We start from the raw sequence: 17773 nt of genomic DNA on the forward strand, positions 1-17773 counted from the left end.
AAATGCCCTAACAGAGAGAAAGAGTGTTATCATGCAATTTTTTTGTGAAACAACCTCATGGCACTAGGCTCGATAGTGGATCGACCAATAAAAGTGGATATTCGTACCGTTGATGCATCCATAGGAAGGTTTGCACGTATATGCGTTGAGATCGATCTAAATTAACTGGTTGTGGGTCAGCTATGGTTTTGAGATAAATGCTTTCATGTTGAATATGAAGGGTTTGCACCTTCCTTTGCAAGAAGTGTGGCTTCTACGGCCATGTGTCTCAGAACTGCACTCGAGGAGCTCCGACAAAGGCGGAAACAATGCAGGAAGAAATTAGGACGGTTGTATTAGACCACTCAAAAACGCATACGGGGTCCTTGCTTGAAAAAGATTTGAATTCGGTTAGCAAAAATAATGGAACGAATAGGAATATTAAAGAAGAAAATCAAGAGGAAAATATTTATGGTATTGGTTAATTGTTTCATAGCCAAAACGAAAACATCATGCAATTCTTTTTTTTGTTTTGAAGGTAAACTACAACATGCAAAATTTAAAGGTGACGTAATAATGGAGATAAGACAAAGTCAAAGCAATTTGATTTTATGAAAAATAAATGAGGTTCTTATGAATAATGGAGAGGGAGGGAATCTTCATTCCATCCCTACATTTAGTACTGGTCTTGACTCTACACTCGGGCGTAAGGAAAAGAGGAAACAAATAGATCATTATAAGAAACCGAGTAAAAGTCTTAACGTAGTTGAATCAATGTCTAATAATGCTAATATTTCACATGTGCAATTACAGTGGGTCCGAAGAGTAAAAAATTTATTGGTTTTATGTTGGATCAAGATCACCATACAAGTACAAGCAAAGTTATACCTTTGAAAAATGACTCTTAGGGCAAGAATATAAAAAAAAGTTTATAATCTTCGTCATGGAATTAAATCTACCATGCCTGTGATATTAGTAGCATCAAATAGATTCCAACTCATGGAAGAACTAGAACCTCCCGATGTTAACTCAGACCATAAAAATATATCTGGTAATATGTGAATGTCTCATGATGAGGCTGGTCAAGATAATGAGGATGATGTCACTGATATGGTTGCTAAGACACCCATTAGTTGAGAGGGGTGAGATTATCCTTTCATAACTTTTTCATGTTTAGTTTCAAAGATTGTTCAATGTTGTGTTGCGTTGCCAGTGTTGGAATGTGAGGGACTTTTCTAATTGCAAAAGTCATAGTCATCTTCATGAGATTTTAGTCAGATTCAAACCTGACCTCATCTTTCTTAGTGAAATTCATACCAACTTGTGTCAACTGAGAAATTCTGGGAAAAGGAGGGTTATAGTATTGTTCATATATATTATGGAGGCAGATGGTCATTCCATAGGGACCTATAGTGTTCTTGCCCCTGACATTGGTATGCATGCTCTTCAATTTTGTGGTGCTCAAAATTTTTAGAAAAGATATTTGTTTGTGCCTTCATATAATTTGATTGGCTTATATTTGGACCATTTCGAAGGAATGTGATCTTCAAATTTTCCAAAACAAACATACATCTCTTACTCAGATGGTTGACATGGCGAAACTCAATTCTTGGCTGTGACTTAAGGTATTTAGATCCAATAATGACCTTATTGATTTTCATCCAACAGAGTTTGTTTTTTTCATCAACCAGCAAAAGTATATACTTGATTTACTCACAGCTACAGGGATGACAGGGTGTAAGGCAGCAACAACACCAGTGAATCTCAATGTGAAACTAAAATCAGCTGATGAAGATATAACATTTGCTGTGAGCGTAATAAGCCAATTTATGCATGCACCAGGGCCAACCCACTTTGAAGTTGTTTTCAGAATATTGAGATATTTAAAGGGAACTCCAGGAAATTAAAGGGTTAATGTAAAAAACATAGGGCATATACATGTTGAAGCCTATACAGATGGTGACTGAGCATGTAATATAAATGATCGGAGGTCTACATCTGGATATTGTACCTTTGTAGGTGGAAACTTAGTTACATGGAGGAGGAAAAAACAAAATGTTGTAGCCAGTAGCAGTGCATAGGTTGAATTTCGATTGGTGGCTCATGGTTTTTGTGAAGTACTATGGATCAAAAAGTTCATGCAAGAATTGAAGATTGCAGACCCAACTCCAATTAAAGTTTATTGCGATAATAAGGCAACTATTTCTATTGCTCATAACCCTGCTCTACATGATTGAACGAAACATGTTGAAGTGGACAAGCACTTCATTAAAGAAAAAATTTACAGTGGTGAGATTTGTATGTCCTATATACCTACCAAAAGTCAAGTAGCAGATGTGCTCACAAAGAGCCTACCCAAGAGACAGTTCGATGACAAAGAGCCTCCTGTCAAAAAAAATTATGTAACCAAAAAATAAGTATATTAAAAATAGGCTAAGAAAAAAAAAAGATATGTACATCTTTTCTTAATAGTAAGTATGGACATACTTTCTCCTAAAAAAAGAAAAGATATATTTTGACTGCCCTTAAAAAAATAGGATATATTTTTATTGGTAATTTTTTTTTATTATATATCTTTTTCTATGGAAGACGGTAACAATATGTCTAAATTTTTCACGTGTATCTTTTATTTTTGGATGAGATCTATGATTTTTTTAACGTCTATCTCTCTTTATATATCTATCTATCTATATTTTTTTTTGTTACAATCTATATATGTGTATATACATTGAATCCTCGTGTGTCCTCGTGAGCTTAGCTCAGTTGGTATGGATCAGGGGGTGTTCAAAACCGAACCAATCCAAACCGAAACCGCAAAAAATCGCATTTGGTTCGGATCATTTTTCTACTCAACCGCATGGTTTGGTTTGGTTTGCGGTTTTTATCTTACCAACCGAACCAATCCAAACCAAACCGCAACATATGAAAAACACTAATTAAATATATGTTACCAAGACCAATACTCAAATAAACTCAATGGATAATTTTATAAAATGGATAATTTTATCTCTTGTTAAGTTTATTCTTTGTTTTTTATTTCAAAAATGTATTTATGTGCTATTTGAACTTTTAAAAAACGATAAAATCTTAGTTTTTTTTTTCATTTCTTACAAAATAAGATTACTTTTGTCCACATTTTTAATTTGATTTATGTAGTTGTGAACATTGTTGAATAAAATATAATTGTAACGTTAGATGAAATTTAAAACATTGTTGGAAACATTAATGAAAATATGTTGCGTTTTAGCATTTTAACTTGATTTTAATATCTGAAACAAAAAATTGAATTGTCTCGAAAAAACCGCACCAACCGATCCAACCCAAACCGCATTGATTTGGTTTGGTTTGGTTCAGATTGTATTTTAAAAGTCAACCGAACCAAACCAAACCGCATGCATTTTTATCTTGCGGTTCGGATGACTTTTAGCTTCAAAATCGAACCAAACCGCACCTCGAACATCCCTAGTATGGACAATGCATAATATATGCAAGATCCGGGGTTCGACCCCGGCCACCACCAAAAAAAATATTGAATCCTCATGTATCTCTAAATTTGCAATTCAGTATGATATACAATTTTCTCAATATTTTAGGATAACATATCTGAAATTTACGATAAATCATGATTGAATAATTATATTCTGAAAAAAAAAACAAACTTTTTGTTGAAAGGTCAAAGAAACAAACTTTGACAAGTAGTTTGAACTTCATAGAATTATAGTAGAACTCTACTTGTAATCTTTTATAAAAAAAATATTTTTGACTCAAATCTTTTTATAAGATACTTTCTCAATTTAACATTCATGAGTACTCTTCTATAAATACTCTCTAAACAGAACGAGTTATAGCCACAACATCACTAAAAAAAGAACAAAGCTTAGATCAAAGAAAGTTTTGTTGCAAGGTACAAAAACCATGATGGAAGAACAACATCAAGAAAAACCTTTCAACCCTTACTATAGGTTCACTGTGAAAAGTGTATTGTCCAAAGTTGCACCAGGTCAATTCTATACCGAAGAAGAGTTGAAACAACTAGAGGAAATAGAATATTCACTTTTCACTTCAGAGAGCACAATGAAAGAAGAGATCATGAATAATAACTCAAGTGATGATGAAGGCAGCACCTCGGAAAGAAGAGCGAAACCACGGAAAAAGAAAAAGAAGAAGGAACCAAATCAACATGGTAATGCAATAGTACCACCACCTCCGTCACCGCCTCCAGAATTGCCTATTAGTGTAAGGAACATGATCGCTGCGATGAATGGTACTGATATCAGATATGTCATGTGCAAGAAGTTGTTCGCGACTGATCATAGCAAAGGTCACAATCGTCTTTCATTGCCAGGTGGACAAATCTTTCTCACTAAGGAAGAGAAGGATATATTAGATTCAAGGGATAAAGATGATAAACCTGTTGGTTTTGGTGTGGTTGTATTGGACCCTAGCTTTAGAAGGTATATCATGGTCTTGAAGAAGTGGAACATGAACTCTGGTATTTTAAATCTTATGCAACGTTGGAATCTTCTTTGGCAGGAAAACAACTGGACTACAGACAATAAACTCAACCATGAACTTGATATATGGTCTTTTAGGGTCAATGGCCAGTTGCACTTCACTCTGAACAACAAAGATGCATAATGTTTACAAGTGTTCAAAATTCTGGCTGTGAGTAAAACTTGATGTTGCAAATCAAGTTAGATATTGATGAATTTCAATTTTGTTTTTTATTTTATTTCAATCTTGTTTTATTAGGCAAATCTAGCTAGTTTTAGGATTTTAATTTGATGATCTTGAATTGGTTCATCTAATAATACTTCATCCGTTCCTTTTTAAGTGTCTTTAGGTGAATTTTTTGTTCCTATTTAACAGTCTTTTGGTGTTTTAAGGATATGATTTGTCAATTACTCTTATATTTTTCAATAAAACTAATTAATGTTATCTATTTGGAAAACTAAAGTTTGATTTTAATTTAAACAAAGTTTGTTTGTTTTTTTTAAACAAAGTTTGTTTCTTGCTGTCTTCAAATTTAAACAAAATTTTGTTACAAACAATGGTTTCAAGAAGAGTTAAATTCTATAAATATTTTTTTTTTAAGCCAAAAGGAAAATAAAATTAAAGAAAGAACCAGGAAGTACAAGACTTTGCACTGAGGGGGCATGAACCGTACTCAGTAAACCACAAACACAACCCAAAACGGGTGATACAACCATTCAATACATAAGTGGTATAAAAAAGAAAAACCCTAAACAATCACTACCACGGACAATCCAGCGAACCCACGTGTGGGCTCGAAACCGAATTGCAAAAGAAAACGTAGAGTGAGCATTTAGAGTGTTGAGTAGGCGTATGAATCATCTGCCAACACATTAACGATCCAAGTTCCACAACCCCCTTCAAAACGACGAAGCAGGTAAAACACCCTTTCAGGTTAAACCAACCAATACGAACCGAAGCACGAATTCGCAAACGGTCTTGAATCTACACAGTCCACCAACGACGCATAAAGCAACCGCGGCAGATAAAGTCTGGAGGTACGATCGAAGAAAACTACCGCCATTACGGAAGGCTCTACGCACCTAGCCCTTTCGAGCATCAACAGACTAGGGAACCCAATCTCAACTCTAGGATAAACCGGGAACCCAATCTCAACTCTAGGATAAACCAGGATCAAGATATATGAACAAACCAAGTCGGAACAGACCCACCACCGCCATCAGCAACTTCCTGTAACAAAAACAAAACAAAACAGACATATACAACACAGAAAAACCACACAAAAGCTAAAACCACTCCAAGTCCAACCGGTTCCAGAAACAACAAATCTCCAGCCACCAACCAACGAATCAGTCAGATCACGCCGGATTTGACAACACCAAGACCCAACGGAGCCGACACCAAAGGATAAACATCCCCAAGCTGACAACGAGCGATGGCTGAGACGATGACTGAAGCAACCAAGAAAAGGAACCCAGACGGAGAAAGGAGGCCAAAAAACCCGTTTTCCTGACAAAACACCGACGAGAAAACAGGGACGAGTCGCGGCGGCGCCGACGACAAGCTTGGTGATGGTGACGACGATGAAGCAGGCCGCACCACCACCATCGATAAAGGCTACATCTTGTGGAAACAGATTTGGATTCGGGTGTGGGAGGAGAGGAAATGGAGCGGCTGAGTTTTCTTTTTAGAGAGAGGTTGGAGAAAAGGGTTTAGAGAGAGAGTAAATTCTATAAATAAGATGAGTAGCAATTGTTAAAAATTTCAATTGTAACAAAAAAAAAACTAATTTCTAATTATGTAACTAACTAAAATTTCTTAACTTTTGATTAAAGTGAAGTTAGAATAATTTTTATATTGACTTAAAATAATTAAAAAGATGTGCATAAGAAAATTGACATATGGTCTTTTAGGGTCAATGGCCAGTTGTACTTCACACTGAACAATAAAGAACCCTAATGTTTTTACAAGTGTTTTTTTTTACAATGTTTTTGCAAGTGTTTAATGTTTCCAGTAAAACTTGATGTTGCAAAAGTTAGATATTGATGAATTTCAATCTTGTTTTTTATTTTATTTCAATCTTGTTTCATTAGGCAAATCTAGCTAGTTGTAGGACTTTGATGATCTTGAATTGGTTGATCCAATAATATTAGATGATATTCCCTCTGTTCCTGTTCGAGTGTCGTTCTAGTGCATATTTTTTGTTCCTATTTATCTGTTGTTTTGGTAATTTTAAGGGTATGATTTGTCAATTAGTCTTATCTTTTTCAATAAAACTAATTAATGCTATATATTTGGAAATTAAAGTTTGTTTTTTTAAACATTCTTGTTATCATAAAATTTAAACAAAATTTTGTTACCTATAATAATGGTTCCATGAATAGTTAAAATTTTATAAATAAGATGAGTAGTAATTGTTAAAAATTTCAAGTGCAAAGTAAAAGAACAAACCTGAGAGAAAAATAAATAAAAGACTCAATGAATGTCCAAAAGGAAGAAATAGTTGAAGACTCATTGGAATGGCTGATGGCAGATGAAGAGGGAGAAATAGTTGATGACTTGTTTGACAAGATACAAGAACAATATTTAGAAACGTTGACAATTGTTTGTTACGAGAGAGAGTGTGCAAAAAAAAAAGTATGAATTTGTTAGAAAAAGATAGTAACTAACAAATGTTTGTTACAAGAGAAAGATAACATTAAATTTACTGGAAAGAGAAAGTGTGTGCAAAGAACAGGAATATATTGGTAGATTAAAATGAGGGTATAATAGGAAGAAAATGTGCAAAAATACATTTCACTATTTTGGTGTTAATATTCTAAAATAACAATTAAAAAGGAACAAAGGGAGTACTATCTGTGCAAGTTCAAATTTGAACCGGTTCTTTTTCAACTAATCATGAATGCAAGTTTTGGTTTCTTTCCGTGAAATATTGTTATATTATGATATGTCAACTTAATTCTTTTTCAAGCAACGCAGGCATTAATGGCAAGTATTTTGATTTGAATGGAAGGTGTGTGCCCTTTTATAGTTATTACTCAGTGATCATAATATCACTTAGTTTACAATTCCTTGCTGAGCAAGTTACAGCTGTTAGGGTTCTTATCATATATTGCATGCTTATGATAGGTTACCATGCACTTACAGTTTTACATATATACCAGTTGTAATGATCAATTCATCAATAACAAATCATTTTACTCTCATTTCTCTTCTTTCCTAATATGGTATCATGCGCCTCTTCTCCATAGGAGAAAGGTTGTTACGATCCAATAACGGTTTTGTAACCGTTTTTTTTCTCCGCTGCATTTTCTTCTCCGATCATCATTTTGATCGTTGATTCTTGTTCTTTCCGGTGTTGATTCTTGTTTTCCACCGTGATTTTTGCTTCTTGTGGTTGTTTCAACCTTGTTACGCCGTTGATTTTCACAGTTGCACCAATTTCTTGCTTCTCTTCATCTTCTTCATTGAAGCTTCTTCATACTCTGTTTTTTCTGCAACTTAATTTCTTCTCTGAATTTCCATGGCGCCTCGTAATTCATCTCCTGATACTGAATCTGTTTACTTCGTTCATCCTAGTGAGAATCCTAATTCTCTTTCTATTACTCCTAAGCTCACTGGTTCTAATTACATTGCATGGAGCCGCACTGTTGAGCGCTCTTTAGGAACGAAGAACAAATTAGGTTTCATCAATGGTTCAATTCCAATTCCTGATGAAGATGATTTGAACCGTTCAGCTTGGGAACGTTGTAATCATCTGGTTCAATCTTGGCTCATCAATTCGGTGTCAGAATCTATTGCACCAACTATTGTGTTTTGTGACACTGCTCTTGAGGTATGGCTTGATCTGAAAGAAAGATTTTCCAAAATTGATCGTATTCGTATTGCAAATTTGCGTTCATCAATTAACAACTTGAAGCAAGGTTCTAAGAGTGTTTTAGAGTATTTCACTGAAATGAAATCTCTTTGGGAAGAGTTATCTTCACACAGACCAATCCCTAACTGTGTTTGTGTTCATCCCTGTCGTTGTGTTGCTTCAAGAACTGCTAAGTATCATAGAAATGAAGATCAAATAATGCAGTTTTTAACTGGTTTGAATGATCAGTTTTCTGTGGTGAGAACTCAAGTTCTTCTTCTTGATCCTCTTCCTTCTTTGAACAAGGTTTACTCTTTGGTTGTTCAAGAAGAGAGTAATCATGCTTCTCTCACTTCATTAAGTGTTTCTGAAGATTCCTCTGTTCAAATTAATGCTTCTGAATCAAGGAAACCTCAAGGGCATGGTAAAGGTTCCTATGGTAATAAACCAACTAGGTTTTGTACTTTCTGCAACCGTATAAATCATACTGTGGATTTTTGTTACATGAAGCATGGTTACCCCAATGTTAACAATAGATCCATGCCTCGTGCCAATGCAAATGCTGCTTGTCAAGAAGATGTGGAAACTGGTACTTCATCTTCTCCTAATTCAGGTGCTTCTGCAAGTTCTTCATCTGCTGGTTTCTCTCAAGAGCAGCTTGCTCAGCTTGTATCCATGCTACAACAATCAAATTTAGTTGTTTCAGCATCTCCTCCTTCACAAGCTACTTCAAATCATGTCACTTCCACCAGCATTGCAACACCTGATGCTTCTGCAGGTATATCTGCTTCTGTTTCTTCTTCCACAAGTAAACCTTCCTTTTGGCTCATTGACTCAGGTGCAAATGAGCATATTTGTTGTGATCTTTCATATTTCAGTTCATTTTATAGAATCAAACCTATGTATGTCTCTTTACCTAATGGTAATTTGGTATTAGCTTATCATGCTGGTACTGTCTCTTTCAATTCCAAGTTTACCTTGCATCATGTTCTTTATTCACCTCATTTTAAACTCAATCTCATTTCTGTAGCCAAAGTATGTGAATCATTGTCTTGTTTCTTTCAATTTCATCTTGACAAATGTATCATACAGGACACACAGTCTTTGAAGATGATTGGTTTGGCTAAACAAGTGGATGGCTTGTACAAGTTTTACCCTACATGCAAGGCTTCAAATATTGAGTCACCTTCTGTTTCTAGTGCTTCTTGCAATGTTATTTTACCTTTCAGTTGTAATAAAAATGATCATTTTGTACCCAATGATGCCTTATGGCACTTTAGACTTGGTCATTTGTCTAATCAAAGACTTTCCAAAATGTCTCTTTTGTATCCTGATATTACTTTCAATAATAAAGATACTTGTGATCTTTGTCACTTTGCCAAGCATAAGCATTTACCTTTTATCTCTAGTTCTTCATATGCTTCTACCAATTTTGAGCTTATACATATGGACATTTGGGGTCCTTTATCTGTCACTTCTGTGCATGGACATAGGTACTTTCTTACCATTTTAGATGACCATAGCAGATTCCTTTGGGTTATTCTTCTTAAAACCAAATCTGAAGTATCTAGTCATGTCCAGAACTTCATTCTCATGATCAAAAATCATTTTCATACAACCCCCAAGTTCATAAGATCTGATAATGGTCCTGAATTCAATTTACCTTCATTTTATGCATCTCATGGTATTATTCATCAAAAATCTTGTGTTGAAACCCCACAACAAAATGGTAGGGTTGAAAGAAAACATCAACATATTTTAAATGTTGGAAGAGCCTTATTGTATCAATCCAAACTTCCACCCTCTTTTTGGTCTTATGCTATTCATCATGCAGTTTTCCTTATTAATAGAGTTCATACACCTATATTACAAAATCACTCACCTTATTTCATGCTTCATCATAAACTTCCTAACATTTCTTTGTTTAAAGTTTTTGGATGCCTTTGTTATGCTTCCACCTTACAATCTCATAGAACAAAGTTACAGCCTAAAGCTAGAAAATCCATTTTCTTGGGTTACAAGACAGGTTATAAAGGTTTCACATTATATGATCTCCATTCCAGAGAAATTTTTGTTTCTAGGCATGTGACTTTCCATGAAAATCATATCCCTTATCCTCATTCACCCTCTTCTACTTCACCTGATTGGGAGTATTTCTCTCATCATTCTCCTTCTCCTTCTATTGATACTTCTCCTTCACAACCTCCCATTTTTTATGACATTGTTTCTCCACCTACTACTACTTCTTCTTCCCAGCCTTCTCCCATTGTTGAATCTGTCCCTTCCTCTTCAACTGTTGTTCCCTTTGTTCCCAGACATTCTACCAGAAATATTACTACTCCTTCTTATTTGCAAGATTATGTTTGCAATAACATTCATGCATCCACATATCCCATTTCACATTATGTTTCTCATCACATGTTATCTAACACTCATTCTTCTTTTGTTATGTCCCTTCACTCTCAATCTGAGCCCACATCATATGCTGAGGCAAGTAAATTTGATTGTTGGAAGAATGCTATGCAAACTGAACTTCAAGCTCTTGAGAAAACTGGTACTTGGAAGCTTGTGGATTTACCTCCCAATGTCAAGCCTATTGGTTGCAGATGGATATATAAAATCAAGTTTCATGCTGATGGTTCAATTGAGAGATACAAAGCTAGGCTTGTGGCCAAAGGATACAATCAGATTGAAGGCTTGGATTACTTTGACACATATTCTCCAGTTGCCAAGCTTACAACTGTGAGATTGGTCATTGCTTTATCTTCAATTCATAACTGGCACATTCATCAGCTTGATGTTAATAATGCCTTTCTTCATGGTGAACTTCAAGAAGATGTATACATGATAGTTCCACCTGGCATTAAGACTGATAAACCAAACCAAGTTTGTAAATTGCAGAAGTCCTTGTATGGTTTGAAACAGGCCAGTAGGAAGTGGTATGAAAGATTAACTTCCACTCTCATGCAACATGATTACATTCAGGCAGCCTCTGATCATTCCTTGTTTGTGAAGAAAACATCATCCTCGTTTACTATTCTTTTAGTTTATGTGGATGACATCATCCTTGCAGGCAATTCTCTTCAGGAATTCACTCACATCAAATGTGTTTTGGATTCATTGTTTAAAATCAAGGATTTGGGCCAGTTAAAATACTTCTTAGGCATTGAAGTTGCACATTCCAAATCAGGTATTTCTCTATGTCAGAGAAAATATTGCTTGGACTTACTTGATGATTCAGGTACTATAGGTTCCAAACCTGTATCCACTCCTTCAGATTCATCAGTTAAGCTTCATCATGATTCTGGCCCTCTCTATGATGATATTCCTGCATATAGGAGATTAGTAGGTAGACTGCTATATCTTAACACTACCAGGCCAGACATTACTTTCATCACCCAGCAACTGAGTCAATTTCTCTCTAAACCAACTCAAGTTCATCACCATGCAGCTCTCAGAGTCTTAAAGTACCTCAAGGGTTGTCCAGGCAATGGTTTGTTCTTTCCCAGAAACACTTCTCTTGCCCTCCAAGGATTTTCAGATGCAGATTGGGTTGGCTGTCTTGACACTAGAAAATCAATTTCTGGTCAGTGTTTCTTTTTAGGAAGCTCTCTCATTTCATGGAGGACAAAGAAGCAGATCACTGTATCCAGATCTTCTTCTGAGGCTGAATATAGAGCTCTTGCATCTGCTACTTGTGAGCTTCAGTGGATTCTGTATCTTCTCAGAGATTTGCATGTCTTTTGTACCAAGCTTCCTGTGCTTTATTGTGACAATCAGAGTGCCATTCACATTGCCTCTAACCCTGTGTTTCATGAGCGCACAAAACATTTAGAAATTGATTGCCATTTGATCAGAGAGAAGCTGCATTCTGGCATACTTAAGCTGCTACCAGTTTCTTCACAAGACCAAGTAGCTGATTTCTTTACAAAAGCTTTACTTCCAAAGACATTTCATGCCTTATTATCCAAGTTGGGCTTGATTAACATCTATCAACCTCCAACTTGTGGGGGGATATTACTCAGTGATCATAATATCACTTAGTTTACAATTCCTTGCTGAGCAAGTTACAGCTGTTAGGGTTCTTATCATATATTGCATGCTTATGATAGGTTACCATGCACTTACAGTTTTACATATATACCAGTTGTAATGATCAATTCATCAATAACAAATCATTTTACTCTCATTTCTCTTCTTTCCTAATAATAGTTTTGTAAACATGCTTCTTAAGATGTGATTGGCATATAAAAAGGGATTTGAGAGTTCCTTTGCTTGCATTTGATTGATAGAGACTAACAAAGAAAATTTCTTCTTATATCTTCTATTGTTTCAATTTGTATTAATATTTTCAAAGCATACAATAACTTTGTAAAAGGAAAACAAAACAAAATCCTCACATTTCACATTTATTGTTTCCCCAAATAAATAATCAGAACTCCAACTATGTCTATACCTCAAACCCATGTAGGATTTATGTACAAAAAAAAAGTGGAAAAGAGAATTTTGTTTTTTTTTTTTGGTGACCAAATTTCCTCCAAGCCACCATAATAATGCATCTTAAGCTATGTACTTCATCATCATCATCATATATATATATATATAGACACACACACACACACATCACTTTTTGCCTTTGATCTCTGATGATTGTGAGTCAGAAGTAAGGGCAGCAGCAGCAGATTCAACATGTGTAAGAAGATATTCGTATATCTTCTTCCTGAGTCTATCAATTGTCTCTACCGGTATCTGACATGATTCCCCCTCATTTTTACTCGATCCTATCTCATCCAACCAATCGTTGACGCTTTTAAGTTGAGTGAGCATGCCTGCTATTTGACCATTGTTTGACAAACCAATGTCTCCATCACTGTCCAAAAATTTCTCAACAAACAATAAAAACCAGTCTCGCGATCGCAATTGCAGCATGTCGGCTAAATTAACCGCCGCATCAAGGTCATTTCCTTTAATCCACTCTTGGAGTGGTTGTTGGACTAGTTGCTTTTTTGGATTTGATATTGCATCACCTTGTTTGCGCGGAGTTCCTTGTAAGGCTTGTTTGGAATTAGCTACTGCTGGACGAGTTTTTCCATGAGCTTTCAATGAAGCGTCTTCTCTTGAATTTTCGAGGACTAAAATTGGTTTACTTCCAAGAACAATCTTTTGATTTTGAGAATTACTTGTAGTTGAAACAGGAAGCTTGGACAATTGAGGCTCTCGGTTATAAACAGAAAAGGATGAGAGATTGGTGGATAAGGCAGCTTGGACCCAAGAAGCTGCAAGTTTTTGTCTATCTGATTTGAGTTTTAGTGCTTCTTCTGTTGTGATTCTTTCATTATCTGGAGATGAACCATCTGGAATGGTTTTAGAAAGGGAATCTGAAATCATCCGCGCACTATTCAGGCTAGTGTGAAGCGTTAAAAACTGATCAATTGTATTCTGAGGGTTATGTTCCTTGGCAGAATTACTTAGCTCTGCATACACACTGCAACAAATATACCAAATAGTGTCAGAAATATCTTGAGTAGTGGCAGAGGAAGATGTTTAAACATCTAAGGTTTCAACATAAATATATTTTTTTAAAGAAATTGGGTAAGGAGAAAATTATGATTAATTAAAGTGATATTAGTAGCCATTTTACAACCGTTCCTGAGGAAATTCAAACTCTGTCTCTTTAGGTTATAAGGTCAGACTCTTACTACTGAGGTTAAACCTGAATTTCACTATATGTTTCACTATCTTACCTACATTGATTAGATTACAATATTTTCAGCAGTCTTGTAGACCATAAACAACTTAAAATCGTCTTTTCAACTCATCAAACCACATGTTTCATCAATGAGTATCAACATTATATCTTCGGTATCGGTATAAATCATATTATTTTTTGCATATCCACAAAAGGTGATTTGTTTTAACTTGATAACGAAATTAATGAAAAACCTTTATTAGTAATGCATATCTTGGTTTCAAATTGAAATTGAAATTTCTTGACATGATCAGTCCAAAATCTCAACCAGATTAAGAAACACAAAGATCTGAAGTTGTGATCTAAAGTCAATACCTAAGACATTGTAGCAAACTATCAGCAGTAGCAGCCTCTTGCATAGCCTCAGTTGCTGCCATCTGTGCTGCATCTCTGTGCTTCATTACTTCCTGTCAAGATGTGAAAAAAAAATGAAATAAAAATATAAAAAAACATTCACAGATCTTCTAGTTCTTAATGAATAATGAATCCAGTAGGTATTATCTCAAACTCATAAACCTTAAGTCAATAACGGTCCAACAATATGAATGTTGTATACTTTTTTTTTCCTAATAATATGAATGTTGTATGCTCATTGTGTGTGTTGTATGTATTTATCATGCATGACAATTGATTCAAATGGGAATAAGCACAAACTGATGATGAGTCATAACAGACAGGATCTTTGGACAGTTCTTCATTACTTAACCGAGTTAAAAAACATGGCAATGAAAATTACAAGTGAAGATTGCTTACAATTTTGACACTCATTTGCGAGCATTAAATACTTTTGTTGGGGAGTTCAGAGAGCACTAGAAGCAACCAACTAACTAATGATACAACTAAAAGAAAATAAGCTGAAACTGCAAAAATAAGGAGTTATAAGATGATATATACCCTCCCAAGCTTCGCAATAGATGAAGGGAGTGAAGTCCATTGAACACTTGCTTCTGTCACTTTTTTACTATTTACTGAAACCTTGACAAAGTTTCCGGGAAGTCCGGCTTCTGAAGATTTCTTTCCAAAAGAGTTCCTTTGCTTCGTTGTCTTTTCTTGTTCTTCCATAGTTCCATCACCGTTAACTTTCTTTATAGATTTTTGAATCTTGTTTTCTTCCTTAGAGGACTTGGTTGGTGTTTGTGTCTTACTCTCGTAATCTTTAGAAGGAAACTTCTCACTCGATGTACTTTTCCTAGGAGTCTGGAACACCAGAAAGTGAATCTTGTTAAAACATAATTGTTTGCTTTACTCAAAACACAAGTAGATATGTGACACAAAAGTTCAGCATATTATTCAATCAATAAAACATATTAAACAAAGAAAAGTCCAACAAGGTCTGGTGTTTGACATTCAAAGTTGTTCAAAAAGACAGGCCTGGATAAACGTATCAATTAAGCGCTTATAGCATAAACGCTAATCATAGCATAAATATTTATCATATAAGAAGTGATTATGCATAGGCTATTTCATGGAAGCTATAAGCTGTTTTCATAACTTATCCTAGAGTGCTTATAGAAATAAGTCGAAAACAACTTATATACACTTCATAAGATGTTTCCATAAGCTCTACCAAACTGTCTCACAAGTGCTTATGTTAGTAGATAACTTAAAATAAGTAAATACAAACAGGCCTAAATTGTGAATAAACTTACTGTGCTACGAAATTCAGGCTTAGAATCACACTTAGAAGATGCCCTTGATTTGGATGTCTCTTTATTATTCTTAACTTCCATGTTCCCTTCCCAGCTTTTCCGCAACGCCTTAGCACCAAGTTCAATTCCTTGAACTAAATTTCTGATTGAATTTCCAACTGCAATTCTCTTCCCGAGAGGACTAACTCCGCGAACACCCTTTCCCGTCTCCACCACCCCCACCTTAGCAATCAGCCTATCCACTCCATTGATATTTCCTTGTTGCTTAACTCCATTAGAGAATTTCTCAAAAGAAGTAGGCAAAGAATAGCAACTAGTAGGTGAAGAAGGAACAATAGCTCTTGAATTCAATGACTTTAATCTTGTTAACTTTTCCTTCTTCACAAAATCAACAACAGAATCTTTTGCTGTCTGAGATTTACATCTACCTAAAACCATTGATTTCTTATCTACTTGTTCTTGATGATTCTCCAACACTTTCATTGGAGAGGACTTGGAACAAACACTATTCCTCTTAACCTTAACCTCAGAAGCATTGCTAAGAAAACCAAGTGAGTTAGTTGCAACAATATCTTCAGGTGTTCCAACACAAGCATGTCTCCCAGGAACAGGCCTAACACCACGAAGAATCGGAACAGGCGAAGCAGCTTCAAACCGATCAACAAAAACAAACTGGCCTAACTGAATCTTGTCACTAAGGATTAGATCATCATGTTCATCAGGGAGAGAGACATAAGTAGCATGTGATGAATCAGAAACCTTAACATAAAAGCCTTGATTTGTAAACAAATCTCCACCTGCTAGTGCTGGAACAATGCTCACAACTTGTAACAATGATGATCTATGTTCACCACCAACTTTTATGTCTGTGTTCATGTGCTGCATTAACTTTAGTAGCACCCCAGGAACTAGATTTGCCATTTTTTGTTGCTTTGGTAGGTTCAATATGCATTACTCTTCTAATACTCAAATGGGGTTTTAAGATATATATAAAAAAAATGATTTTTTTATACTTTTCTCACAACCCAGTTGAACAATGGACAATGGAAAAGTTAATTTCTTTAACTAGAAACTAGAAACTGATGGAATACCAAATCTGAATTAAAGAAATAAATGTATTGTCTATATAAGATTCCACAATTGTATAGATCAAAATTATGAAGCAAAGTTATGCAGTGAGAAATATTTCAGACTTTGAAAGAAAAGAAAAAGTAAATTTGGTAGCAAGTAAGAAAAGAACAGTTAATAAGACAACAATGAGCTATAAAAAAAGAACTTTGCAAGCAAAGAATGAAGAGATTTTATACTATGGTTTTTGTATTAGTGGGTGGTACAGCTATGACATGAGAAAGAGAATCTTCTCACCATTCTAAAAGCACAAGGTAGACTATGATAATCATGGAGCCATTGACAATTATGTGAAGTCTTGAAAAGGGAAAATTATTTATCCTTTGGAAATGATTTGGGGTTGGTGTTTCTTGTGTACTTCAATGATTATAAGAGTTTTACTACTTGCCTACACAACAAGTAAAAAAAAAAGGTGTGAGAAAAACATGTGTGTTTTTATAGTTAAGGTATTAAAAGAAAATTTGTAATCAATTGCGCTCAAATGAGATGCTTCAGGTCTCTTTTAACTTAACAAAAAGTTTTAAGTTCGCATACAACTTTGAGAATATAATAATGTTAAAACTTAAAACTCTTGAGAGAGAGTTTTACGGTCATTGTAATCATACTTGACTCGATGAATTAGTCTATGCAGTTAAACGCGAAGAATACCGATTTATTAAAAAGTTTTGGTGAAGAGGTACATAACTAGCAGGAGTAATCTTATTGCATGATTGAGAAGCAAAGAGCTGTCAGTGTCTGACAAACACATCTAAACACACATGCACTTCAACTAGGTACAAAAATGTGGAACCTGAAATCTGACCCACACTCTCTTTGGTTGCATTCCTGAAAATTACAGAAAATAGGAATGGTTAATATAAAGTATGAAGCTCAGCTGAGAAACTGATTCAAAAAGAGTATGGCTATTGACAGAAGGAG

General features: G+C 35.1%; 2 protein-coding genes across 2 annotated transcripts; one reads left to right on the top strand and one right to left on the bottom strand.

The window, feature by feature from the left end:
* Positions 1-3897: 3897 nt before the first annotated feature.
* LOC146930894 (B3 domain-containing protein At2g32645-like) lies at positions 3898-4637 on the top strand. The gene has a single exon (XM_085707613.1). It carries the CDS (start codon positions 3898-3900, stop codon positions 4615-4617), a length of 720 nt encoding a protein of 239 aa, XP_085563739.1. The 3' UTR covers positions 4618-4637.
* Positions 4638-12615: 7978 nt separating this feature from the next.
* LOC146930895 (protein CORTICAL MICROTUBULE DISORDERING 2-like) lies at positions 12616-16992 on the bottom strand. The gene is made up of 4 exons (XM_085702365.1): positions 15728-16992; positions 14973-15275; positions 14394-14485; positions 12616-13814 (listed from the first exon to the last, which is right to left on the bottom strand). The coding sequence occupies exons 1-4, from the start codon at positions 16646-16648 to the stop codon at positions 12953-12955; spliced, it is 2178 nt and encodes a 725-aa protein (XP_085558491.1). The 5' UTR covers positions 16649-16992; the 3' UTR covers positions 12616-12952.
* Between the last annotated feature and the right edge of the window lie 781 nt (positions 16993-17773).

Source organism: Medicago sativa, chromosome 4, assembly GCF_051527215.1.
Source record: "Medicago sativa cultivar Bolivia chromosome 4, Bolivia_mono, whole genome shotgun sequence".
In the NCBI taxonomy this organism is placed as follows: Eukaryota; Viridiplantae; Streptophyta; class Magnoliopsida; order Fabales; family Fabaceae; genus Medicago; species Medicago sativa.